This window comes from Clinocottus analis, unplaced genomic scaffold (assembly GCF_023055335.1).
Source record: "Clinocottus analis isolate CAN_PGR_092001 unplaced genomic scaffold, fCliAna1.0.p SCAF_10, whole genome shotgun sequence".
NCBI lineage: Eukaryota > Metazoa > Chordata > Actinopteri > Perciformes > Cottidae > Clinocottus > Clinocottus analis.
This window is the reverse complement of record NW_027175821.1, coordinates 15,116,588-15,144,241: the sequence shown is the minus strand read 5'-3', so window position 1 is coordinate 15,144,241 and position 27,654 is coordinate 15,116,588. Positions and strand designations below refer to the sequence as shown.

Here is a 27,654-nt window from a genome sequence, read left to right as displayed (position 1 = left end):
TGCCCATCAAAGAGAGTACCAGTCCATCCCATTCACCAGTATATGATTGTAAGCCAACACAGAATGTAACCCCAAAGCTTTTTGTCTCACTTCCTGTTGCCAGCATTTCTGTTATCTGCCGGTGTACTTTTGCAGTTCCGGCTAAACACAGTTATTGTGCGATATTCTTCATCACAAGTGGTTAATCACCTGCTGGACTTCTACGAGTTCTGCTTGAACACTCACAGCTCTCTCCCTCATTGATACAACTTCTCACTTAATCAGACAGTTGTTTACAGTTGTGGCTCTACGCCCTCGAAGCTCAGTCGTTAGCTACTGTAGTTAGCCAGCTGCTTGTCGTTCATAAAGTCTCAAAAAGTACGACGTGAGCCAGAGCCTTCAGTTGTCAAGCTCGTCTTCTGTGGAACAAGCTGTTTCAGTCCAGGGGGTCAGACACACTGACCAGATTTCAGAGTAGGGCTGTCCTGGTCCAGCCCCTACATATGCTGCTATAGCATGGAGCCAAATCCAGGGCGTATGTTTTGTTCATTTGAGAAAAAGATTTGACCCTGAAGAATGTAATGATGTTTGTATTTGAAATAAAAATAGGTGTATGAAATTTTTTTTTTTGAATTAGTTGTGTTCATTTTTGTAATTAAATAGATTTTTTTCAGTTTTCAGTAACAGATTTGATTTTCAACTTCCACTGTTTGTTTTTTTCAGGTTCTTTCGGCCTGGATCGGGCGTGGTCTCATGAGTGACAGCATAACAAAGAAGGCTGAGGACCGGCCTCAACACAGATTGTAAAGCCCTCTAAGGCAAATTTGTGATGGGCGATACAATATAACTGAAAGTAACTTGAATTGAATGTGGTGGGTAGCTAGCGTTAGATGCTTTATCCATGAAACCCATCAAACTCAAGGTCGTTGTTATTGATTTAGAGGTTGACCTTTCTTCTGCTGGTGGGTTCATTGGAGCTCTGACTGAACGCGGCGCGTCAGAGATAAGAGCGGGACGACATTGATGGAGAGATGAGAGGAGCACAGAGACAGGACTATCACAAGTGTAAGACTGGCATGTAAAGCAGATGTAGCGGCAAGTGGGTCAAATCTGGACTTCCAACCAAGCTGAACGCTTTCCTTTCATAGTGTACATGAACACATGGGAAAGTACGGTCGAGAGCGATAGATTATAAATCAGAATTAGAGAGTCAGAAACTGTTAATTTATCAGGAATGTTTACATTCATTACATTACACCCCGCCTGGCTCTCCAGTGGCCTCCACCACCCGAGGAGGCACGATGGAAAACAGGTCTCACGGCGAGGGAACCCCTGCATCTCCCACTACCACTACAGCGCTAGATGCGCTAGAAGCAAGCGGGGTGAGAGGCGCTGCGGGGAGGACAGCAGGGAGTGTGGCTTCCATCGCGTCTCCTCGGTTGACCGTGGCGGCATTGTCGGTGGATGCCTGCTGAGAACCAGGCGGGGTAAAAGGCGAGGCGTCACTAGTAGCAGCTGCTGCCGCCACAAATTGGCTGCACTATTTGAGCTCAAGTAAACAACACTGAGGTGGCTAGTCACGCTGCCGTCGGTGGTTGCTTGGGAGCTTGCTAGGTTGCAGTGGCGGGCCATGGATTTCGGGCCTGTCTGCTGCGTGTCTCATGCAGTCCACTCACCACATAACTCACCACTGGCTAATCTGTCACTCAGGCCTGAGAAAAAAGGAGCGTGAGAACGAAGACCAGGGTTCACATCCCGTGAGTGAGATGGTTTGGACAACAAAAAGTCACTGTTGACTTTTCCCAACCAAAACTATGTGCCGAACCTCAACCAAGTGCTTTGAGTTAACCAAACATAACCATAAAAAATGTACATCAAACTTTCATGGATATTGTTGGAAAACAAGATTTTGCACAAATGCTCATTATCATGAGGAATATGTAAATACACATGTTTTCATTATGTTGGATGTATTTCCTCTTGCATTACAAGTGCATAACTTCCCCAATTCATGTACTTTACTTAAAACACATAGTTGTCTGTCTTTTTGATGATAGTTTGTTCAACCCCAATCAATACTGAACCAGTGCAGCAGCCCTGAAGAGTTCACCGTCTAGTCATTTGCTGCAGTGACTACAGATTAAATGAACAGCCTGTCTTTATTATACAAAGACCTGGGGGGGAAGGAAACCCATAAGCTGTAGCAGGGGAATGTTAAAAGGCTGTTAACAAAGTGTCGGCTGTGTTGATACAAACATCACAACGCTACCCTGCGGCCCTCATAATATATATCATCTGACACTTCAAAGAGACAAGACTTGTTGTCACTGGCAAATGGCCCGAGAGATTAGATTAGCCAAAGAGACGACTGTACACATTGACCATTTTCTATCTGCTGTATGCAGGACAATTTACTTGACTTTAATTAGGACACTTGCTGTTGAGGGTTTCAATCCAGCCGGACCAGGGAACAGGAGGAATACAAATCTTTTTTCCTCTGAGATTAGTTTCCACAATACAAATAAACTCACATTTAGTAGATAGTGTAGGTTCTAATTGAAACAAAAAAAAACAGTGTAAAAAAATAAATGCTTAAGTTAGCAAGTATAAGTCTGTGTACTATGTTCAGTATTGCAACGAGAAGAGGAAACCTTGAAACGGCAGGAAACAATTTGTCACTCACGTGGCAGAAATATCGGAGAGCAAGACTGAGTGAAAGAGAGGAGAAGCTGTATTTTTACTTTTGGAGATATTTAAATCTGTCACATTGAGAAGTTTATCGTGGATGTCTGTTCTAAAGGTTGAAGGAGGCATAATGACACAAACAGCTAAAATAAGCATCAGGGAAAAGGCCGAGCGTCTTTTTCTTAAATCCACCAGACTTCTAAAACATCAGCATTATATACAACCTTTCTAAGGCGATGCAATCTTGTTTGGTTAAAGTAATTTAGCTAAAGAAAATGAAATAAATGAAGTGCCTTGAACAACATATTTCATGACGGACTTCTTTTCACGAATAACCTTTCGACCTTTTTCATCACACTATCAGAAATAATTCAGGCCGTGAGGTTGAGGGTGGTTTTACAGACAACAAGAAAAAACATAGTAAAGAGGATATGCAAATGTCTTGGATTATTCCCGACAGAGCGAGGCCCACAGTAATAATGAGAGGGGCGGAGAACGACAAGTAGAGCCATGGGCCAGGAGCCGGCTGCCAAACAACAATAAAAAGCACTTGTGTATGATAGATCAAGCTGTGAGAGGAAGATGAAGGGCACGCCGGGGTCAGTGAGATAGAAATCCTCTGTGATCTCGCCCATATTTCACAAACACCGTCTGTGGCTTTGCAGGAGACACAGAGGGGAGACAGATGGCGAAGAGGGAAGATGGTATATAGAAGAAGAAGAAGAAAAAAAAGACAGAAACGGTGAACGAAACAATGGAGGAAGGAACTAGACATGGATGGATTACGAGACATCGGCCTCGGGGCATAGACATGTGAAAGACAACCCAGCCCTCCTGCACACAGAAATACTACAACTGCGTTGTTGTGTTTCTCTTTGTAGTCCTGTTGTCCCACTTTGGGTTAATGTTGTGTCTCGGTAGTTGTATCAGTGGTTGCTTTGTCTCGTTGATGCCATTTAGTGTCTCTTTGGGTTGTTTTGCATCTCTTTGAAATCTTACTGGTCGCTTGCCTCCTTTGTTTTTTTCTTTTGTGTTTGTAGACGGTTCGGGTCTCTTTGTGGTAAATGTGTGTCTCTTTATAGTCACGTTTTGTGTCTTTGTAGCCATCTGTGTCTCTTTGTGGTTGTTTAGAGTCTTTGCCATCCTGTTGTCTTTCTGAGTTGTGGGTCTTTTTGTTCGTCTTTAGACTGGGATTTTTCATCGTGTCTTTGTAGTCTTGTGTATCTTTGTAATTGAGTTGTGACTCTTTGTATTCATGTTGGTAATTTCTGTAATGAGGTTGCGACTCTTTGGTTGTCTTTGTATGATTTTTTTTCTTTTCATCTTTGTAGTTCTGCATGTTTGTTGTTGTTTTGTGTCCTCTTTGTAGTATTTGTGTGTCTCTTTGTAGTTGTTCCTTTACTTACCCCCCATCTACCTCCTCCTCCTCCTTGGCCCCTACGTCTGTGCTCTGGGGGCCCGTTCAGAAATCTATCGCTGGAGCTATGGGGGCTTACAAGACAGCAGGGAGATGGCTCGCTGACCTCTGGAGCTTCTGTGCTGCATGACTGGCTGAACATATTGGCTCCCACTGCTAAACCATTTTAGAGAAGGGCTGAAGGTGGTGGGAAGGTGTGAGATGGGGAAGCTCTGTGGTTTAGGTGTGAACCGGGCCTTTTTCACATTAATCATGGTCAGGTGGAACACTGAATAAACCTGAGCGGCCGCCCCTCCCTGCTCTTTACTGCAGCTTAACGATGATGGAAGGCCAGGAACCAAAGGGGCTTTCTAGGAAAGCACTGTAGGACAGTATAGATTACTCTGGAATACACAAGGGAATGTATTTCACACTAACACACCAGAACTTTAAACTGTTTAACTTATCTGCTGCCTGTTGCCTCCTCCTAAGAATCTATTCACGAACAGATTTGCCAAACCTTGTAGGAGTGTGACCACTGATGAGCATTTAAAAATCTCTGCCTCTCTGTCTCCCCGGCTATGGATCAATAACTCTTTTATACTGTGTATAATTGAAATGCACGGAGCCTGAGGTGATTTAGTTGGCTTTAATTTCCTTGTTTGTTATGAATACAAATGTAAGCCAGAGGACATCAGACCTCAAGTTATCTATAGACACAAAAACTCACTCATTGCGGCCCTTACTAGCTAAATGTACTGAAGTGGACCTATCCACCCATTAAGTCAGGCTTTAGCTGCTGCAACTGATTATTGTCCTCGACAATTAATCTGCTGACTAGAGTAATTGTTTGATTTTTAAAATATAATGTACAATTTCCCAGAATGCATGTTGTCAAAGTAAAACGTCCAGAAAAAAAAAAGAATCAACAAAATGTCTCAATTAAGTAGACCTGTTGTTAATGTTGTTGCAGATAAATTATATAATAACATGAACCAGTTATATTACACACCCGGTCATAGAGAGATTTATGAACTTGTTTTTTTTATTCAGAAACAAATTAAAGTTTAACATTTCCACCCAATACATGCGTGTATGTCAAGCCAATTAGAATGTGGAGAAATATGTCTTTACTAAGGCTTAAAGGTGGCTGAGAAATGTGCAGGTTCCTTTTTAATAAAAGGCAAATGGCATTAACCCCTGACCATCTACAGCTCTACTTTAGTCCGGCCCAGTAAACCCCCAGAAAAAAAGGCTAAATTACAGGGAGGGAAGAAGGGAAAGTGGCATCAGCATGGTAGCATGAGGAGGAAAGAGCAAAAGGAGTGCAGGACCTTGTTAAAAGCCCCACTCTGACAGCCAAGGAAAGGCTGCAGCTCAGAGTCATTAAATGTGGCTGAAGTTGGGGTGAGTGACTCCAAAAGAAGAAGAAAAAAAGACAGAAAGAGTGGGTTTCAGAGGCGAGTGGTGCCAAATGAGGAGAGGGGCGCTGGTTTGAAATGGAAAATCAAGTTGTAGCTCACTGAGTTAAAAGCATAGAAGCGATGAAAATGAGACGGAGAAGCAAAAAATGAATCTAACCCTCATCCTGGTTTCTGAACACTGACGCTGTTTTCCATTACATAAAACATTAAAGACATGATGCTGGAGATACATCATGGTATCAAAAATGTGGTTTGGTTTCTCAAAGAAAGCTTAGTCTCCTGTAACTCTATGTCCTCCGAGGAAGTTGAACAAGCAACGTCCATATCACTGTATACACATAGCACACAAGAGTTTCTGCTGATGCAAAGGTGTTTGACAATTTACCTGTAAACGGTGGAAACATTTGGCTTTCTAAGGTTCCACGATCAGCAAACTCAGAGTTTCTGACGTCTCTAACATCAAATATATTTTACCTTATTGAATCTTCATTCGATCCTTGTAGAATATTCAGTCACGGACACGGAGTCTGGCAAATAGCACAAGTAAATAATTCAACAGTTGAAGCAACCTATGAGAGCCACTGACTCCTCTGGTGTTTGGAGGATCTCAGATAGTGGTGGAAATCCAACAGCTCTTAATGAATAAGAGCGTGGATGGAATAGCCCAACAGCCTTTACGTTTGGATTAAGTCTTTCTGACCCTTTACATCTTCGGGCAGCCTTCGGGCTACGATAAACTGTCTACTTGTATTTCTATGCAACAGAGTAGCACCGATACAATCCACAAAACAAAAGAGTTCTCCAACGTTTTGACGTATTAGAAACATTCCCCAACATTCCCAACACCCTTTACCAAAATGATATTCCTTTGGTTTTAGTACTTCGCCTCTCAAACTTCAAATAACTTCTCATCTGCTGCCATTGCAAATCATTTCTCCTCATGAAAATCCTCCATGCTGCCAAATTACTCTACGAGACTGTACGTCAAACAGGAAGGTGACAAAGATCTTGGTGAATGGACGCAGTGTCACAGGTGAAGATTCTACACATTTCAAGGCAGATGTTTGATTTGCAACCCGGTGTTTCTGCTTTGCCAGGCGACATGAAAAAGGTGAAGCGGTTTCTCCGCTCCCTCGTTTTGATACTAAAAGCACTGCTTTTCAAGAGAGCAGCGGAAAATAACCTGCTTTTAATCCGCAAACACTCTGACAAAGATGGATTTGTCCTTGTGAGCTTTTGAGCGTTTCAAAGTCATCTTATCAAGGAGGAGAATGAGAAGATGAGCGTCTGGGGGAACAAAAACACTGGAGGGGAAGGACTCTCATTTGGCTTCAGTTCTCCTATGGCAGCCATGTTCCCCGGGCTGATGGATGAAGGGAGAAACTCATCTCATGACTAATTATTTATCTTCCCTCCAGAAGTATTGTGTCTGGGGAGCGGCAAAAGCACAACCCTCTGCTCTGACCAAGTAGTAAACAAACCTCAATGATAGAGGTGAGTAAGTCTCCCTGCCATGAAGCCCACAGACTAAATCTGGCAGCTTATAGTACTACCATCCCGTGGTTGAGTAAGTATTACCTCAATAACTGCTGTTTGATCACAAGGGATGTTATTGTGTCAATGTTGAATCTGTGAGGTCCATTGTTTTTTGTAAAAAAAAAATTGTTGCTGTCACTCAAAGGTTTGAATGAAGAAGAACTGACACATTTGTTGAAATGCACAATATTTCCATGGTGGCTTTTGAAATGCTTCCACACATAACAGCTCTATTGCTGCTGTACAAGTTAAACAGACCAAGTCAAGTGTTTTCACAGCAATACATTTATGGGAATCACTTGATGAAACTGATTACGCTTTGCAAATACTGTATTGACATTTTCTCGAAAATGTGAAACTCTCGCTGGTTTCAGCTTCTCAAACGTGAGAATGTTCTGCTTTTCCTTGACTTACACATTAATATATTGAATACTTGGGGTTTTGGACTGTTTTATATAGAATGCAAAAAAAAAAAAAAAAAAAGCCAAAAAGAAAAGTGAGTTCCAGCAACCTGAGTCAGCCAAATCAAGATGATAGCTTTTAATCTTACACATTTTAGTATGAACTGTGTTGCCTTTGGTGACCTGTGGCGGAGGGATATGTCAAGCAGTCACATGTTGGTATGTTGCCGTAACAAAGTACCGGACACACAACTGCCAGACACCAACATTATGTGGCTGACTGCTTGAATCTGTATATTATAAAAAATCTTCTGCATATTGTATAAGACTTGGATTCTACTGCAGTGTAGTCGCTCTACGAAGGTCGCTTTATATTCTATATATGTTATTGTTATGTTTCATCAATGGCGGTGACGTTATCAGAATCAGAATCGAATGACAGTTTAGCCTGTGGTCCACCAAAGTTGTCTCTCGGGCTGTTTGATGTGCTCCAGAGACCAGGCTTCACTGTCGAATCACACAGATTAAACCTGAGCAGACACCTGGCAGGAGGCACTCCACTCTAATAGAGGGAGGTCTATGTCCTCTTGCACTTTGAGCTCCTCTAATCTCTTATTCATGTATTCAAGGTGAGAGGAGAGGAGCAGCTACAAGTGAGAGCCGAATGGGTCGGAGAACAGATAGGAAGAGGGGGAGAAAGCTCTGGTTAAAAGAAGGAAGAGGTGAAGAGAGAAAAAGAAGACTGGAGGAGAAAAGCCCCGACTCCCTCTCATCCATCCTTCCATGAAGGAGTTGATCCCGCGGAGGAGAAGAAAGGCTCGGGTCCTGGAGCTCCGCACAGACCAGGATCAAAAGGAATCCCCATCTGATCCAAATGCTGTTTGAATGTTTTATGGTAGACAAGACATGGAGTCGAGGCTCGGAACAGACGTGGCTCAAGAGAGCGCCGATCAGAGGACATTTTCAGCTGAGAACGACACATTGGGGAAGCTTTGTTTCTGGGCACATAAACTCCGTCCATATATTATTCAAAATGCGTATTATTATTCCAAATGAGCAAATATATATCTGACCGCCGTATGATTAGGTTTTCAATGTCTCACTTACTTTATGTCTCGACATTGTCAGTCACTGAATTCATTAGATTAACACAACAGAGAAACACACAAGTGTTGAATAATGGAGGACTAAAATATATGACGCATACAGCATTCGCCCACATCCACATTCAGTATTTAGACACATGTCTAGTATAACTGACACAACCAATTGCATGGGAGCTAATTTATTTGTGTCATTGAAAGGTTAGGTACAGTGCAACAATCTTTTTTGTTTTTTTTATTTTATAAAGTGCCAGTACATTTTCATATGCTCACACCTACATTCCTGAAAGGCGCCGTTTGTGGATACATTTATAAAGGATTTTTTTTTAAGCATTCAATCTTACATGAATGCTGCTAATGTAGAGGAACCTTTATGCAACCTACACAGATTACTTCTCCGACAAAGACCTTCATGGATGCAGGAAGCTTTAGTGCGCCTGGGACGACAGTGTGTACATGTTATTATGCAGATGCCACCACTAAGCACTCTCATGTAATGCAAATTCACACACGTGTGCTAACAAACCCGTTCAGTATTGTGCATGTTCTTCCGTCTCAGAAATGTTGTTTCATTTGCGCATAACACTCCACATGAAATGGAATTTTTGAAGCACCAACATTGTGAATACTTCATGCCCACCTTGAAGAAACCACTGCGTACGAGCCTGTGAAGTCAAGATTGGGAACATGTTTTATGTCACTCACGGAGCTCTTATGGATCAGAAAGACAAAACAAAAGCTCTAAACTTGGACCACTAGTGAATTGCAGCCTGTGACGGGTTAACTTGTTCAAGGAGGATCCGGGAATGGGACTGTCACAATGACGTCATCGCTGAAAGGGAAACTAAAAAGAAGGAAAAGCTGCGTGTTTCTACTTTCCTTTACAGATCGGAAAGATTTGGGAAAAAATACACAGACCAGATAAAGTTGTAGTTTATCATGTTTCCAGTCTCGTCTATAACAATAACTAGTTTATTTGAGTGATTTCTAACACAGACGTCTATAAATCTACTTAACACCTTTCTTCGTCACTTCTCCCTTCATTCTCTAGACATGGCTCCTGTGGTTGTCTCCTGCTGAGGAGGATAGTTTTCTTTGTTCCATCTGTTTGGCTGTGTTCACTAAACCTGTGTCGATTCCCCGTGGGCACGACTTCACAACATCACAGACTACTGGAACACTAGCAATACTGAAATCCAATGTCCACTGTGCAAAGATAAATTCTTCGACAGACCAATGCTTCGGGTCAACACTTTCATTGCTGAGATGGTCGCAAAGTTGAACAAATCTGAAAGATCTCGTGTTGGCCCTGAAAAAGCAGGAAATGGAAGTGTGCTCTGTGTTTCGGTGCACAGGTGCAAAGCTCCCAGCCCTGCTCGGTGTGTTTAATGTCTTTCTGTGAGACACGTTTGATGCCTCATCAGAGATCCAGACATAAAAAAACACAACTTGATCCACCCGGTTGAGAACCTGGAGGGCAGGATGTGCAAGATACATGACGAGCCTTTGGAAATGTTTGTTTGCGCATCCTGTAAAGTCGGGGACCATAAAACCCTTAACATAGTAAAACTGGAGCATGAGGCTCAAATGAGGAAGACCATGCTGGGAGTAGAGAAGGAAAGCACGGATGAGATGATCCAGGCGCGTCAGCGGGAAATTAACGAGATCCAACAGTCCAGCAGAAAAAAGGCAGGGAAAGTCCTGACAGCATGCATGCAATGACTGCCATGGTGGACTACATGAGGAGAAGCCAAGCAGAGCTGGCAAAGGTTATTGAGAGAAAGCAGAAAACAACTGAAACAGCGAGAAATGGCTTGATTGAAGAACTGGAAGGAGAAACTATGCAACTCAAGCGAGAAATAAAAGCAGCTTAATCAGGTTGAATACACCAACGACGCCTTGTTGTTCATTGAGAATGTCCTGACGCTTGCCTTTACTGAAGAGCTGGTCTGATGTGACCCTTACCAATGATGAGTTGACGGAGCAGGGCGCCATGGCTATGCTGGAGCCAATGGTGACGAAATAAATAAGGTCGCTGTGTAATGCGGACTAGAAAGAAATGCAGCGGCATGCTGTGGATGTGACTCTGGAGCCGGACACGACAAACGCTTTTCTCGTTGCCTCTCCGGATGGTAAGCAAGTCACACATGGAGACAGAAAGAGGAATCTGTCAAAGAAATCAGAGAGGTTTGAACTTCTCCTCAATGTCCTTGCAAAGGAAGGTTTCTCCGCAGGTAAATTCTACCATGAGGTCCAGATTAAAGGCAAAACCAACTGGGATTTAGGAGTTGGAGTTGCAAATCAATCCATCAACGGGAAGGGTGAAATAAGATTGAGCCTTAAAAAAGAAAATGAGCTGACAGCCAACGCCAGCCTTATCGACCTCAATGTGAGGGAGATGCCTCAAAAGGTCGGGGCGTTTCGGGATTACGAGATGGGTCAAGTCTCCTTTTACGACGCAGACTCCAGGGCATGCATCTCCTCCTTCACCGGATGGAGCTTCACCGAGAAGCTCTTTCCCTCCTTCCGCCTCTCTGCCAACGACGGCGGCAAAAATCCAGCCCCCTTGATCATCACGTCTGTCAAACGCAACAGTTGAGTTTCTTGTTTTGTTTCCTGGATTTGGGAAAGAAGAAGAGACGGTGCAACGGGGACCTGGAGAGGGATCACAGTCGAGCGCTGACATGTTTTTATCTGTGGAGCTCCGGTGTGTCACTCGGTTTCTCCCATCTGTCAGTGTCAGAGCAGTGTGTCACTTGTGTCGCCTGTCACGCAGACAGCTGTGGATCACCAGGGGAATGCACATGCAACCATCAGGAGGCAAGCACACACACACACACACACACACACACACACACACACACACACCCTGGGTTTCAAGAAGGAATCTTTATGGGCGGGCTATTCATTTCGATATTCTCGCCTGCCAACATGACAAAGCTGGGTGACAAATATTTGATAGCACTTGGTTTGTACCCTTTGGAGTGCCACATATTAGGAGTGGTTAGTTTGGAGTTGATGGATGGGATTCATACGGAGAGCCAGTTGAAATAACTATTTCTGGGTTACATGGGATCCGCCCAGGGAGACCAAATCCCGAGGTGATCCCCATTATACAAACAAGTGATGGAAAATATTCAAACAAATATTAGGACTCATTAAGGCAGTTCTTCTAATGTGGCCCCTGTATGAGATTTATTTGTTCCAACAATTCATATTATTCAACTAAAAAAGTTTGTTATTGGGATCAGTCCCAACACTGGGGCCTGACTGGCATGACGTTGTGTCCTCTAATTAAAATCATCCAAACCTGCTTTCCAAGTTCAAACACAGCATATCTGTTTGGTTAAGAGAGACTTAAGTAACTGTTTATTGAGCAAAGCCAATTAAAGCATGTTTGTTTGTTTGTTGGTGGGTAACATTTAATTCAGTTTATTCCGTTTTTTTTGAGCCGTGTATACGAGAGACAAATTTAACGAATGTTTATGATGAAACGGTCAAGCTGTCTGGAGGCCGTCGTTATTATGACGAGAGCAGAGGAAGGAATATGTCATCACAGATAAAACAAACAATTAAAAAAAGCCAATGTTTTGTGTCGTATTTTCAGGACAGTTTTTTTTCCCCTTGTTATTTGTATTGTCGTGATGCTGGTTGTCTCTTAAATGAGGCTGTTATAATCTCATCAGGATTTTAGGGAGAGCCGGTCAGATTGGCACACTGAAGCGCTGTATCATTAAGAGCTGAGGGGCCGCACACTGGGCTAATGACTGTGGGGAGTTGTCGGGTGAAAACATTGTACAGTTTCTCCATAATGTCTGTATCAACTCACATGTTTTCTTTTGATGATCCTGCTTTGTTGAAATTAAGTGAGGAAGATACAGAACAATGTCAAATCAAAGAGGACCATGCTATCTGAAAAGTCCGGTGAACAAAAAAGGAGATGCGTTACTACACACGTGAGATGTAGAAGTGAGTGATTTGTCTGTATTCATGCCTGAAATTATTAGTCAACTGATTGTTGCCTTTCTCTCCTTTTCAATTTGAACATCACTTTGGAGTCTGAGAAGATGTGATAGCCGGTTTTTGTGTCATTGATGACATTTTTTTAAATAATTAGTTGGAAAAAAACTCATTTTTTGATCATGAAAATGCAGCCAGAGTCTGCATAGTGTACTATATCTATTTAAATTATATGGATGAGGGTAAAAAAAAAGTATAATAAAGGGGATTTAGAAAATTGCTGTACAGTATTCTCCTGGATATTATCATCTCAACAACACACTTGATAAACACAACAATCTCAGAAATCCTGCCAACAGATAAACTCACTTAATGCTGAATTACTTAAATATGCAATTAAAGTGAATCTGACCCTTTGAGGAATATAAACACAAATTAGAGACTCTCCAGACAGCCTTAGATTCCCACAACATACACTTAGCAATTTTCTAGCCACCAATCTCAAAATAATCCATTGCTTTTCTCTCCCAATGCGTTTTGAAAAATAATGACAATTCTGCCTTTTCACAGACGAGTCTTTAATGATTTCACACAGATAATTGCATGCCAGGTCTCAAGTGAAAACATGTTATCTACAAAATGAGAATAGAAATGTGCAGGTGCTGTATGAATAGACACCTAAACGTTACGCAAAATGTGCTCCGTTTTACTGCTGATAGTCAGTGCTGGAAGAAGTAAATCTGTTATTAAAATGGAGCTATACTGACATGTACCAAAAGTTATTAAGACATCTCACTCCAGGGAAAGTTATAAAATATTTACAGAGGACAGACTTGTCAAGGTGTAGCTGGTGGAGGTCAACCTGCTATAAACTGAGTTTGGTGCTTTAATCGATTTTAATCTATTCATGCATTAGATTTTATTAACCAATTGCATGTTTTGTATGAACAATCTGAAACCGCAAAGTTACTTGTAACTACATCTGTGAAATAAATGTAGTGTGTAAAAGGATGAAGTAGCAGGAAAATGAAAATACAAGAGCACAAGTAGCATACAATTCTATTTAACAGTAGACTACTTGAGTAAATGTACTTCACTAACTTCCCTTAGTGCTCAATTTGATCGTTGTAATATTTACAAACTCATAAATCACATCTTAATATTCAAATATTATTTTAGAATAACACTGAAATGTCACAACTGGTACACACAACCTTGGACCTGTGTTCACTTAAATGTATCCAAAACAGTGGACAGTTCATTTCAGCCAGACAAAGAGCAATATGCTTGAGATTGCCTTTATGACAATATTTACATTCTCACAAAACATGGCTAAAAGTAGAATGTTTTGGTTAATCATCCCACGCTGAATAAACTGCAGTAAGAGCATCAATTGTGGTTTAAATATAGTAGCTCTTCAAACTGTACTTCAAATGTGCTCCAGTTTAATAGTCATGAAAACAAGGTCATTATAAAAGAGGGCTTGTCAACAAAGACCGTTTCAGGTCTCAGGTTTCTGTCAAGCAGCGTTATCAAATTAAAAGCCTACAGTACTGGAGTGTGCAATAAGACAGATGTTGATGTGTGAAGCTCACCAGAGCACATCACATGTAACCGCTATTGATCCCGTCAATGAGTGAACGCATGCTCCTCCAACGTATACGGCAGCTTTTTCTCTGCTCATTCTGTTCTCTTGGTTTAGTTTATTCACAACAGAGCTGCAAAGAGAAGGACGATCCTGCACTGCTGTGAAATGCTGATACCCATGAAAAAACTGGTTAACTCCAGCAGTTTGTACGGCGGCCCTGAGGCGGTCTTTATACGGATTGTTAGAAAAGAGTCACTGGTGAGGTGAAGCGCAAGAGTGGCTGATGAAAAGTGCCAAACCTTTATCGAAATCAACCATGAAAAGACACTGAAAAGATGACATTGTGCTCGGGTCCGCAACCCCAAGCGTTCTATTAAAAGTATGCATGTACCATAATTAGTCACTTTCCAGCTAATACATATTCTGAATTCAAAATATGTCCTTACTGACACTCTATAATATAATAACTGGTGTTGTGTGGTTGGGATGTATTTGATTTTCTGCCCCGACAGCTTTGTGTCTCCATTCAGATACATGTGTTCTCACTCGTCAACACCTCCTGGGTTGGACTGTTTCCAACCTTCAAGTTAAGCCCTGACAGGCAACATAAAAAACATACATTTGATATTTCGTAATACATAGCTCGATACGCATTTGGCCACACTAGCGGCATGGCTCTACCGTCACCTGATGGTGAAACTGAAATTGAAAGTGAGAAATCTTGACAACTATTGAATGGATTGGCATGAGATTTGGTACAGCCATCCATGTCCCCCTTTGGATTGAACTGTGCTAACCTTAGTGACCCCTAATCTTTCATCTAGCGGCATCATTAATAATATACCATAATACTTTGGTTCATGACAAAATAATGCCTTTCCCATTATACTTAATGATAATTAGTTGTTTGGTGTTAATTAGCTAATATTAGCATGCTTACATGATGAGATAAGACGGTAAATACGATTAACACAGTAAACATTGCATCTGCTAAAGATCAGCATGTCATTAGAGGGTTATTAGCATGTTGACGTTAGCATTTAGCTCAAATGATAGCCACACACCCCCGTCAGGCTAGAGGAGGTTGATAAACTACACGTCTGCATTATGTTTTCCCAACAGGATGTCCGGAGGTTTTTCTCACTGTGTTGATTCATAAATGGAGTCTCTGGATACATTGGTCTGGGTTATTACACTGGCTTAATGAATGGTAGTTTGTGAAAAACACAAGCGCATCATGCAGTGTTGGTTGTGTCCATGTTTTTACAGGACCACATGTCTTTGCCCCACAGTATGTGTAGCTACTGAAGAGGCAAATGTAATGAGATACATCTATCCATGCGGATCCCTTAACGAGACTAAATCCACATGGCTGCTAATGAGTCTGTGCTCCATCAGTTGTCCTCAGAGGGCTGCAGGACCTGACTGAAGCTGGAGACGACCCGGAGGCAGACAGAATCACACCCTCTAAGCCAGTAAATCCAAAAGCTCCAGCTGCTGCAGACCTCCATCATTTAGCTCGCGGTCCTTCGGGGAGTGACTTCAAGTTAGCACACAGCTACAACTGATAGACAGTGGAGTCATAGCCGGCGCAGGGACACACTAATCATCTGTAATCATTGATCTGTCATTACTGGGCCATACTCATTAGCCTGATGGAACAATGCTGTTGAGGATTTGTTACTGCGTTATTATTAGCTTTCCAGCGGCTGCTGTGTTCAACACGTGTACTCCACAAAGGCGCTACATGCTGTGCAACAACATGTGGCTAATGCAACACCATATATGGCTGAAACGTTTACTCGAGAAATTGAGGTTATTCAAACAATACAAATCCTCAATTTATATTTGCTATTTGCTTTAAAGCCTTGTTCCATCCTTGGAAGTATTAAACATAGCAAACAAGTCCATAAACCTTTATCCCTGTCTCACAAAGAACTGATGCTGTGTATTGAACTTCCAAATTAAAAATGAGGCAAAAAAAAACAACGGAAAAAGAACATTGCAGAATCAAGCAGTAAAAATACCACAAACTATTTAAAAAATGGGAAATTAAAGTGATATGCTTTAGTGACATGGCAGCCATAAGAAAGCATTTACAAAGGAGCAACACAAGGTACACACACACTGTATGACAAGAAGCCCTGCTGCAAGCTTGCTTACAGGGGTCGGCTCTTCACCACTGTAATACCAGTTGTGAAAAGGCAACTGCCACGAGTACCTCTAAGTGCAAAAATATGTTATTACGATGTGGAGAAGAATTACTGCAGTGGCATGCAAATACATGCCTGAGAAATATGTATGAGTTGACAAACAAGAAGAGAGTGCTTTTCATACCTTTTATGTTGCACTGAAATTTCCACTAACAACTTTTCATAAATGTCTTTTTTTTGTATTAGATATCGCCCAAACAGCGGTGGCAGCTGCTGACACTCACAAGCACAGCATCCACTAATTTGACAGCACTGGAGAAACATTGTTTTTCCAGGAAATTATTATATTACTTTTATTACTGCGGAATTATAAATAACACCAGCTGAGATCTAATTGATTGCGCTCATATTTGTTTTTCCTTTTCAAACAAGACAAGAGTCGACATCCACGCGAGGGGACTGTTGCGACACAGCAGAGCTTTGGTCTGAATCCAGTATCCTGTAACATGCTCATGCTCAAAGTGTTGAACCGACCGAGCGACAGACTGACATTACCATCTCTAGAGCCATGTTGGTAGCGCGGCTAAAATACAAATATCTATCGTTATCCAATTCCTCAATCAATTGGCAGAATAAGCGATGGAGTATTTTATCGCATCATAAAAATGTTTGATGCGTCACAATTACACATTGGTGCATCCAAGTCCGTCTATAGCTTTGCTACCAACCAAATGAATCAAATAAATAGTTTGGCATGGTATAGCATGATCACATAATGTTTGAAAATCAAACAGAAAATGATTGCACATTTTAATATTTGCGGTAGGATGGTTTGATTTTCCTTTTTTGCAGGCGAAGCATTCCTATTCATATTGCACACAGGTTTAAGTAAACTACATGAGCTCTTCATTAAATGAACATGAAATCCATTTTAGTTTTTGACAATGATGGAAATGTCTTTCCTTGAAGGTTTCCTCTTTTCCAGGAAGCTGTGAGGAAATGCAGAGGAACTGCAGTGAGAGGTGTCATCATGATAGTAGTGCACTTATGCTGCTTTAATGGCACCTTCATTGTCATAGTTAAAAAAAACAAAAAACATCCAACTGACAGTGGGAAAAATAATGGATGAGCGACTTTGTTCTCTACTGTATCTCTGAGATGGAAGTAAAAAAAAATGGGTGGCTTTTCCAGTGACAGATCAGATTTGTGCTCCACAAAGGCTTTGATCTTAAGGCTTTCTGACAGGCTTTAATCCGAGCAGACCACACACATGCACGAACACACACACACACGCACACACACACACACACACACACACTCTCTCTCTCTCTCTCTCTTTTCATTGACTTTATACAAAATGGACTCTATTTATTTCCAGCTTTCTGTTTTGAGAAAAGTCAGTTCAGTGAAAGTGCTTAAAATGAACTCTTCCGAAGGTTGATGAATAAATAAAAAAACACTGCCTATAAAAAGTAAATAACAAAATGTGAAAACCATGCTAAGCTCATCTGTTGTCCTTTATCCACAAATTGTGGTGAGTCATACTGTACTGTAACTCTGGGGCGCTGCTTTTTATGCCCACTGAAGCTCTTGTCACAGAGGTGGCTTTTATAAATGCCCCTGCTGCACCTTTTTGTTTCTTTTAGTTATTTTCACTGGATGTGTTGCGGCAGGTGTCCCCTCCAAATTCAGTTTCTAAACAAAGCAAGATAGAAAATGACAAGGAGAGGACATTTAAATCACTAAACAAAAATGGTAAAAATGGAGGAGAAGCTGAGTTTACTCCTCTTAAGGCAACTTGGTTGTATTATCAGTGTATGACAAATAGCAAACAGCAGCACCTGGGTGGAAGGAAACAACTGCTGATCGGAGCGACAACCGATTGAAGTCCTACAGAATAAAATGGGAAAAGAAAAAAGAGCTGCAGACATGCCAGGCAAAGCCATATTTCTGTATATTATTCTATAAATACTCCTTGATTTGGCATGTTCGGTTCTTTGGTTATTTCATCCAAAGACAATTCCTCATAAGTGTATGATATTACTAGTATCAACATTGAGATAATACAGAGGATGTATCCATATTACCCAACCTTAATCAGTAATGTGAAAACTCTGAGTTGTTCATTCATTTATCTTTGATTCTAAATAACTTGTCATTTGTGGGTCCGAGGCCTTGTGCAAATCCCACCTTGCAATAAGCTTGGGACACAGTACACCCTGGGCAGTGTGGCAATATATAGTAGACATTATATTCATTAGCTCTGTATTGTCATTATGGAGTAACACAATACATTTTTGAATTGAAAAGCAATCTCAGCAACATGAAATAGTAAAGCTTTGTTTGTTCACTATTGAAGGAGATCGAACATGCAAGGTCAACGCCGCTGTTGACTGGGGGACAAACATTATCTTCCCTACATAATTGATGACAATAGCCAGTGGTGAGAGGATGGGTCAAGAAAGATGGGTCATGTGCAGATTCTCCCCAGGTGCACTACCCAACTCCATTAAAGGATTGTATCTCTAATAGCACAAAGATCTTTGATGAAATCGTTGGCAGGAAAAAAATGAGCCACAGGCCAAGTTTGACTATGAGCACTACTAGTGAGTAAGCTGTGCCCTGCAAGTACTGATATTAGTTAATTTAGAGCAACTGTGTATCTCTGCCAGATTGTAAATCCAGACCAATTAGAGTCAGTTCGACGGATGAAAACATGGAGAAACACCTCTCCGTCTTAAGGGCACTGTTCTTTCTACTGCTCATAATGCAATTAATTAAAAAGCCCTTCTTTAATTAGACAGCACACTGGCCCTGATTAGAATTACGTTCATTGGGTGAAAACACACACTCACACACACAAACTACAGTGCAAGCGTTTGCACACAAGGACATCGCCACAGCATTTGGTGTGTAACAATCAGAGAGCTGAAGGCTTGTGAGTTTTTGATTGGCGGGAGTGTTGGCATGGAGAGAGCCAGGCGGATGCGAGATCTCCACTGTGCTGCTTCCTGGTTTTAGCCGTGTGACCTCCAAACAGAGCCGCGGGCTACAGCAAGCTAATCAAAAACAGCAAAGACCAAACAAGGCTACCTCTTTCTGACTGTCTCAAAATAACGGGATTAGAGTTTATCTCTCACCAGCAGTTATTTGATGCTGGTAGCATTTAAATGACAATCCATCTGGAAACATCCAACCAGACAAAGCGAGCCGCTGTCATTCCAGGCGGGGGCTGTGTCGCACAACACGTAGCTGATGTATCGAGGCATTATCAGGAAACCAGAGATGACAGGTTTCTATATTCTTTTGTATCGTGATGTTACTGTCGTGAGGTAGGATTGTCAATACCTGGAGGCGGACTGGTTCTTTTCCTCTTGCAGTTTCCAGCAGTGTTTTCCATCGAGGCACACTCTGTCACAAGCGGCCCGCTGGAGCCGTTGAAGTGGAGAGGATCATTGCTGGTCGTTGGGTCAAAGGGCAGAGCGCTGAGCCCTAAAAGAGGACAAGTACATTACAAAGGAGCAGGGCAGAATCATAGAGGGTCGCACACAGAAATGTGTACCTCCAAAGAAAGACTTCATCCACAAAATGAGCATTTATTTATCAATTACTCACCCCATGTCCTGTGTATTTGTATTGCAGAACAAAATAACGTGTCACAGTTTTCTACGCTAAATGATGATGAACTAACGGAGAAGTCTTGATAAAGTGAGGTAAATAGAGGCAAATTTTGCTTTTTTCATGACCTCTGCTCCTTATTACTTTCCAAGTTGTTACAAAATTTCAAACAGACCAATAACGTCTGAAATACTGCAAATATATGAGATTAAAAGTCTGAGATATTAGACAGAGTTGATATTGCCCAACCAGTAATGTCCACAACAAGTTTTTAAAAAGATTAAAACAGCCAGAGGATGAGCTATAAGAAACTACAAACTCTAAATCACAATGAAAATGTTCTATCCTGAGATGCTGCCACGAATTTTAAGATCTTACTTCAAATGTCTTATAATGTGAGCAGACTGTCTATACACACACAAACTAAAACACACACACACAAACACACACAGAGTCTGTCTGGGCTTTAATGCAAATCAAACCGCTCTGCCTAATGAATTCCTCTATATCCTGTTCTATAACTATTTTAATTTTCACCTGCTCCTCTTGGTGTCATTCTCTTCCTTTACGAGACGCAACACTCTGACACAAGGAGCAATAAATAAAGTCACATCCTGGAGTCATGATCAAAACACTGATCCAGATGTATTTTACAAACCCTCAGGAATGAAAAGCAAATACGGTCTAACACATCAGCTATTGTTGGCTTGTTACAGTCATTCTGAGACAAACTTGTAAGACACCAGTTCTAATATAATATAAAACACATCAATCTTAATTCACACCTGTTTCTGCACCTGTTCCAATGAAATACAGCACATCTGGATGATGACAAGGGAAACCTCCTATCTCTGTCCAGTCAGCTGTGTTCATCACAGTGGGGTTGACACGCAGGTAACAAACGAAGACGCTGTCCAATTTACCTACAGACATGTTTATTCCTTGTTGATTGGGAGTTATTTGGATTTATTATGTGCATTTTTCATTTCCCTTTCTTTCACTGCAAGAACATGCATGCGTCTTCATTTTTATTCTGGGCATCCTGTTTGCTTCATGGTTGTTTCCCCATGTCTTCCTCTTTTAGTGGTATTATTTATTCTTTGCTGCAGATGTTGCAACATTTTACTTCTAATCCAGTTTAAAATGCATCCTTCACTCATATTGCATGCGTTGTGTTATTTTTTTGTCCAATCCTGGACAAAAACGCATGCTAATAATTATAAAAAAGCTACTCAAGGGCCCTTTACACGCTAAATACAGAAACAATACAAACAATAACAACGCAAACAAGAGAGATGATATAACATAAAGAAACAAAAATAAATAATCATTTCAGGAAAACCAGGCTCACACACCACAAACTTTGTTTTTCTTTTGTTCTGACATTAGCCTGGAGGCATCAATTCTTTGTCTTTGTAGTTGACATATTTACTTGTTCCACCCTCTCCATCCCTTTCTTCTTCCATGTAACCGCTGCACATCGGGATGCACCGAAAGGTGCCAGCAGACACTGACATGAGATTGGCTTCATGCATTTATGGATGCGGCTCAGCCTCTAAATCGCTGTTATGTCCCATTCTATATAGTGGACAAGAGCAGGCCGATAATGTGTTTACAAGAGATTTTAATAGCTGCCTTCATTCAGCTGAGCCTCCTCCCTGTTGACGAGGACAGATCCTCCTTCTGTTTCTCACTGGTCTGTCTGTGTGTTACACTGCGCTTGATATTTTCCCCATCGCTATGCGTATAGTATGTGGCATGTTTTGATGCAAGTACACACATCAAATATTAGAACGTACAATGCAACACCTTGCAGCTGTTTCCTTTTGAACCATAACCTGAGAGCAGTGGTGCCGTAATCTAAAGTCTGTGACATAAAAAAACATGTTTACCTTCAGTCCCCCTGTAAACACAGCTCTTCCAATTAACTCTGCTGCTTCCCTTTTGGATAACCGAATCCTTATCAAAACCTTCCTCTGACACGACATGTGAATACTAATGCAAGTGTTCACACATGCTTAAGCATGCCTCCATATTTCTCCCCCAAAATGTCCTCCACCTTTCTGCTGTCTGTAGAACGCACCGTCAGAGGTAACATCAAACACGTCCATTCACCGACTGCATCAGTCTCTCTTCCCCGCAGATGTCTGCAGCCCATCAACATCCGTCTGTCTGGGACTTCTTTCTCTCTCTCTCTCTCTCTCTCTCTCTCTCTCTCTCTCTCTCTCTCTCTGCGTGATAGACTGAACAAAGAGTCAGTTAATCTTCTGATTTAATATTACTGCTGTCAGTCTACAGGTTGGTCTTATTTTCCAGCGTTTTATCCAAGACGTTACAAACGCATAAAGAAAGGAAACATGAGGGCCAATAGATCAGAGTCGGTATGCACACAGGGGTGCTGCGAGGAAATCCAGGCCTCAAAACATGTACTGACGTGTGCCCCGCCCTCATGTGTCTTACATCAACAAAAAACAACCTTGTCACTCTAAACAACCCCTTGAAGGTGGCAGTTTTTTTTTGCTGTATTCTGGTTTGTTTTGCAGTTTGCGTGGACGTGATTTTACTGAGCGACAATCTGTATCTCTTCTCTCAATCTGGGTCCAAGCATCTGGATATTAGTTGGGTTTTTATCCTTTCCCAGAGACCTGAAACTAAATTGCCTGGCAGTTTAGGATGCTAATTCTGATTTTTTTTTTTTTCCTGACCGGTAGCCGACCCTGGTTAACCGATCATCAGCCGCTGGCTGACATGATTAGTGCCTTTCATGCAAGGCTGCTGTGGTTGGAGTGCCTAACAAGCCGGCTTGCTACAATGATGACCGATGCACAAAACAGGTTGAATCCATGGTTTTCCACCAGCTTTCAGTGTATGCAAAAAAAAAAAAATATTCCCCCAAGTTTACCTGTCTAGGAGCGTTAGCAGCTACGACACCGTGGATACAAGCAAGTCTCCACAGCATCAATCAGTCTCGCTGAGAGATTTTCAGCTGCATGTCTGCCTTGCATACTCTGTCAGGGTTCCCACCGGTGTATCGCAAGCTCAACGGCCCGTTGTGTGTGTGTGTGTGTGTGTGTGTGTAGCGATGACAATGAAGTTGGCAGTAGCGTTATAGCTGTGAGCGTAGCAGTGGAGTGTGTCTACAGTTCAGGCTGTTCGTCAGCGCTTAAATGCTTCAATCCTCAAGACACAAGCTGGTTCCTGGGTTTGGTTTTGCTAACCTGCTGGTTGAAGAGAAGAGGGTTAAGTGATGTGAGCCCAGGCTCACTGGAGGTGTGATAATATAAATCTAAAATTTCTGTAGATGCTTTTCATATTCATGTCGAGTGAAGTTCAGGTTAGGTTAGCGAGGTCAGTACAACACAGCTACGCAGCTGTAGTTGTGTCTAGAAATGTCTGGTTTTCAAAGGAACTTCAGTCACACGCCTGCACTCCTCAACACACACACCTGTTTATCAGTATGTTGACACTAGAGAAGCAGACGGGACGTTGCACGTCTCTTTCTGTGAGAAGAGATGAGAACACAGGATCCTCCTCCTCTTGACGGGTTAGAGCCAAGTAAATGCTACTTTGCTTATGACGGAAAACCGTGTATTTAAGAGCCGAACTTCCGGCTGTTCGGGGTAAATTACGAAAAAGAGAGAAGTTGTCGAACTGAATTCTTCTGGAGGCGACACCAGGCTTCAAATAGCGATACACGCTCACAGGTGGAGTAAAGTAAAGAGTATTCTAACAATTTCTCAGCTTTTGAATATTTTTTTTTCCATATTCTCTTTAACTATTTAATAACTGATCAAAATTATTATTGTCAATTAACTATTAATCATTAACACCCCTATTCCTGCAGTAGCAGACATAATATATTTTAAAAGAAAGCGCGAACCCTTTGAGAGGGAGCAAGATGAGGTCATGTTGGTGTTTAGCCAGATGTAACTCGTGCATTTCTGTAGCAGTATAATCAGCTATTAGTAATCTTTAGAAGCAGCGGGTACATCCAATTTATTTATTTTTTAACAGTAGAATGCATGAAATTATACTGCTGATTATAAATATAAGTACTGACAGAAATTCCCGGAATCATCACATGAACGTGTTGGAGGTCCTTGAGGCAGGAAACATTATGTTGAAAATTGTAAAAGAGCTTATATGATGAATTATTAATGGAGCAGCGTAAAGACTCGTTCCATTTTTTTTAATGTTCTCTCTGATATAGTTTTCATACATTTTACATTCAGAAAGCCTCCACATCCACTAATGGAAACATACCTCATCCACATTTTAGTTTTTGCATGTCAAAAGCTTCTCTTAAAGCTGATCTAATCAAGATTATTATAATAATGAATTAGATTTAAATTGGTTGTTAGCAGTGTTAGAGTATTTTTAAATAACAACAATCAAGTTGTTGCGTCTATAAGCTCATTGTTTCAGTTTTCAGATCGTTTCGGCACTACACATTGTTCGTTTTACATTGTGTATCAGATTTAACTTAACTATTGTACTCTGAACGTATTCCATTCAAATGAAAATACTACTTTTTTTCATATAGTGACAACAAATGGGATGCAAGTGAAATGAAACATTTTAAAAGGTGCTTGAGGCAGGCATGAAAACTAGTGACCAAGCAGCATGCGCCCTCGACCAGTGGGTACTAGGATGCACCATAATAGATATTTCTTAATGATATTAATATCCATATCATGATATTTATGAAAAAATGAATTATAATTTCATGGAAATCTGAAAGAAAAATGACAAGAAGTCTGATAAATGAACAGGATATAGTTTTAACAAGACTGAATGGAATATATTCAGCAAGAAATCACATTCTTGACACTAACGACGTTTCCTCTTTGTTCTTTTTCTGCAAAATGGCTCCAACTCTTTTTAGCACTATCTTTCTGCTTCATGGGAGTAAAGAAGTAAGGAAGCATGGACAGAGCAAGGAGTCTACAGCCAAGCTAGCAGCTCAGAAAATCTAATATCCAGGCGCAGCTACTTCGAGGATGTTTTGGCAATCCATCTTATAGTTATTGATATTTTTCAAGCTTTATTGACTGACCGATGGCAATCCCTACAGCTACAACGCTTGTGTGGCTTAAAAATAGCAACCAACTTCCAAGGTCCAAATACAATATGCTTGACCGCCAATTGCACTGATCTGATGTTGTAAGTATTTAAATAAACACAACATTGGCAATACAACGCAGAGTAAAATCTCTCCCTTCATTCTTTCTACCTTTCAGTAGATTTCAGTGATGGTGGGTTGGTTCAAAAATATTCTATAACAAATCGACACCGATAATGTAACGTATGCAATGTGTTGTAACCATAAACAAGCAGTTATTTAATTGATTCGTCAATCATTTGTATTACAATTCATCCATTTTTAACCTCTGAGTCACAGAGCAGGGGACCCAAAGGCGCTCCAAGGCCTGATGGGAAATGTAATCCTTCCAGCATACTCTGGGTCTGTCCCAGGGCCACGGCCCAGTTGGATGCGTCTAAAAAGCCCTGAAGGACCCAGGAGGCGTCCTTATCAGATGCCTGAACCACCTTAACTTAAAACAAGCTCCCCTCGGATGTGTAAGTTTCTCCGAAGGTGAGCCCAGGCATCCAGTGAAGGAAAATTATTTTGGCCGCCTGTATCCACAACCTTGTTCTTTTGCTCGCTACGTAAAGCTCAGGACCATCGGTGGAAGCTGTAAACCAGATCAACCTGTATCGAGATCGTCAGCTTCAGGCTCAGCTCCCTGTACATCAAGAAAGTCCAGAACAGTCCAAAACCGATCCACCTGTCAATCACACACAACATCTTCCCACATCTACCCTCACTCATGAACAAGACCTCGAGATATTTGAGTGAGACACTTACTCCCAAACCAGAGTCCAGGGTTTCCTGCCAGAGTACAATGGCCGCAAGCTTGGAGTTGCTGCCGTTCATGCCAACTGCTGAACACAACGGCTACACACAAAATGCAAAACATTTGTTGTTGTTAGGTTCTATTGTGAGTATTTTCTTTTTTTATTCATATCATTGTCAATTGAATATATTTGTATATCTTGTGCATTGCTGGTTATACAAAATGAGCACACTGCATATGCCCCCTTAGGTCTTGACACAGAAAACGATGAGGAAAATAATCACCGGCTCACCCATACAACCTTTGGATGTGATAACCAGGATGCAATCTTGAATGACTGTGATGACATCACACAAACCCAACAAACCAAAGCATGAATATTTCATTACTTTGATGACTAATCTGGGACACAATATCCCACTGCAGTCATTTCAGGGCCCATTCCCTGTAAGCATTTCTGTAGCTTTTCCAAAACTGGGAAATAGACGCCGTTTTCTGGGCACAGAGCAAATCAAGTCAGCACTGGACAGCAAACGATGAAGGAACCAGTGTCGGTGTAATTCATGATAGTATTACAGCATGTTCTCAGTCTTCCTCTTTCCTGCTCACATTATCTACTGCATCATTTGTCTGCATTCTTCTGCACTAAATGATCTGGGTAACTTCCTGGATTGTTGAATCTGGTCATGAAAATGTTGGTTTACCAGCAGACAATTGACACACACCAGCAAGTGAACTCATGCATCTGGAAATCTGTGTCCAGACCGAGAGAGAGAGAGAGAGAGAGAGAGAGAGAGAGAGAGAGAGAGAGAGAGAGAGAGAGAGAGTATGTGTGTGTTGGTGCTGAGAATGAATCTAGCCAGCCATGGAAAACAGATGTAGATTGCTGTGTGCTCATCCATCTGAAGCAGATAAAGGCCATTCAAAGATATACAATATTTACAATTCATTGAGTGAATTTGATTTGTTCTTTTTTACATAACTTCCCGAAGAAACTACATGCAGCTGAGAGGATTTGACTGCTATGACAATAACAAAATATCAAAAGCAGTGGAGGAATTTGAATTAATGCATGAACTAAGACTTAAAATAAGACTTCTCTGCATTGGTGTTGGACAATATGAGAACAAACATGCATAATGCAACCAAGTATTCACTTAAACCCCATTCAATAGCTACATACATGTTGATGGAAATGGAGGCCCAAAGATAATTATATGTTTAGCCATACAAGCACATATCAGGAGGGGATGCAGGGAGGAAAAAGAAAGCTGCCAACACATATTTGCTTCAAACCTTTATAGTATGTGATGATCATATTAAATAATGCAAGTGTGTACAATCTTTTCATAGCTAAATCAACTCCGCTTTCTTCAGCTACTTTTATTCTCAAAGGAGTGATTCGAAGTTCACGGCTTGTATTTGACCTTTATATTCCAGTTAATAAGTGATTTCAATAATTTGTCAATTGAATGCACATAGTAGGTATTTCCTATTATGAGCCAGTCTGTATACTTCACTAATGTGAAAACTGTTATGAAATAGAACCCATTATGGACTCAAGTCTATTTACTGACATTGAAAAAGGATGGTTCAAGGTTCATTTATTGTTGTTCTCCAACACAAGGTTGCACTTAACATTGTCAGCTTCAATAATCATAACTTGACAATTCATTTCTTCGTTCATCTTTTGAGACATGCACAATTTAATTCTACAAAAGGGACATTATGACAGAATATTACCTCTAGACAAATTGCTTTATTTCTGTTGTCTATGTGAGAAAAGACACTGTAAATTAACACCTTCCAGGTCATCTTTAAAACAGTACATTTTGTGAAGGCCAGTATTTGCAATAAGTTCCTCTGATGGGTCATAACCTTTATTAAAGGCGGCTGAAAGGACACTTTGCCATGTATGACCTTTCTGTCATCACTTGAATTAGCTGCTTCCTG

The 27,654-nt window shown here is 41.2% G+C and overlaps 1 protein-coding gene and 1 pseudogene across 4 annotated transcripts in view; one reads left to right on the top strand and one right to left on the bottom strand.

Annotated features, from left to right (window-relative positions):
* The window catches only part of LOC137788578 (ecto-NOX disulfide-thiol exchanger 2-like), a 152,493-nt gene that overhangs the window by 91,228 nt on the left and 33,611 nt on the right, over positions 1 to 27,654 (bottom strand). For all 4 annotated transcript variants that reach the window (XR_011077770.1, XM_068581451.1, XM_068581474.1 and 1 more), the window contains exon 2: positions 19,574 to 19,717. Coding sequence is in view for 3 of the 4 variants with exons in the window: in XM_068581451.1 (XP_068437552.1) it covers positions 19,574 to 19,717 (144 nt within the window). In the remaining variant the exon portion in view is untranslated. The remainder of the gene's footprint in view (positions 1 to 19,573; positions 19,718 to 27,654) is intronic.
* LOC137793931 (E3 ubiquitin-protein ligase TRIM21-like) lies at positions 1,281 to 11,123 on the top strand (annotated as a pseudogene).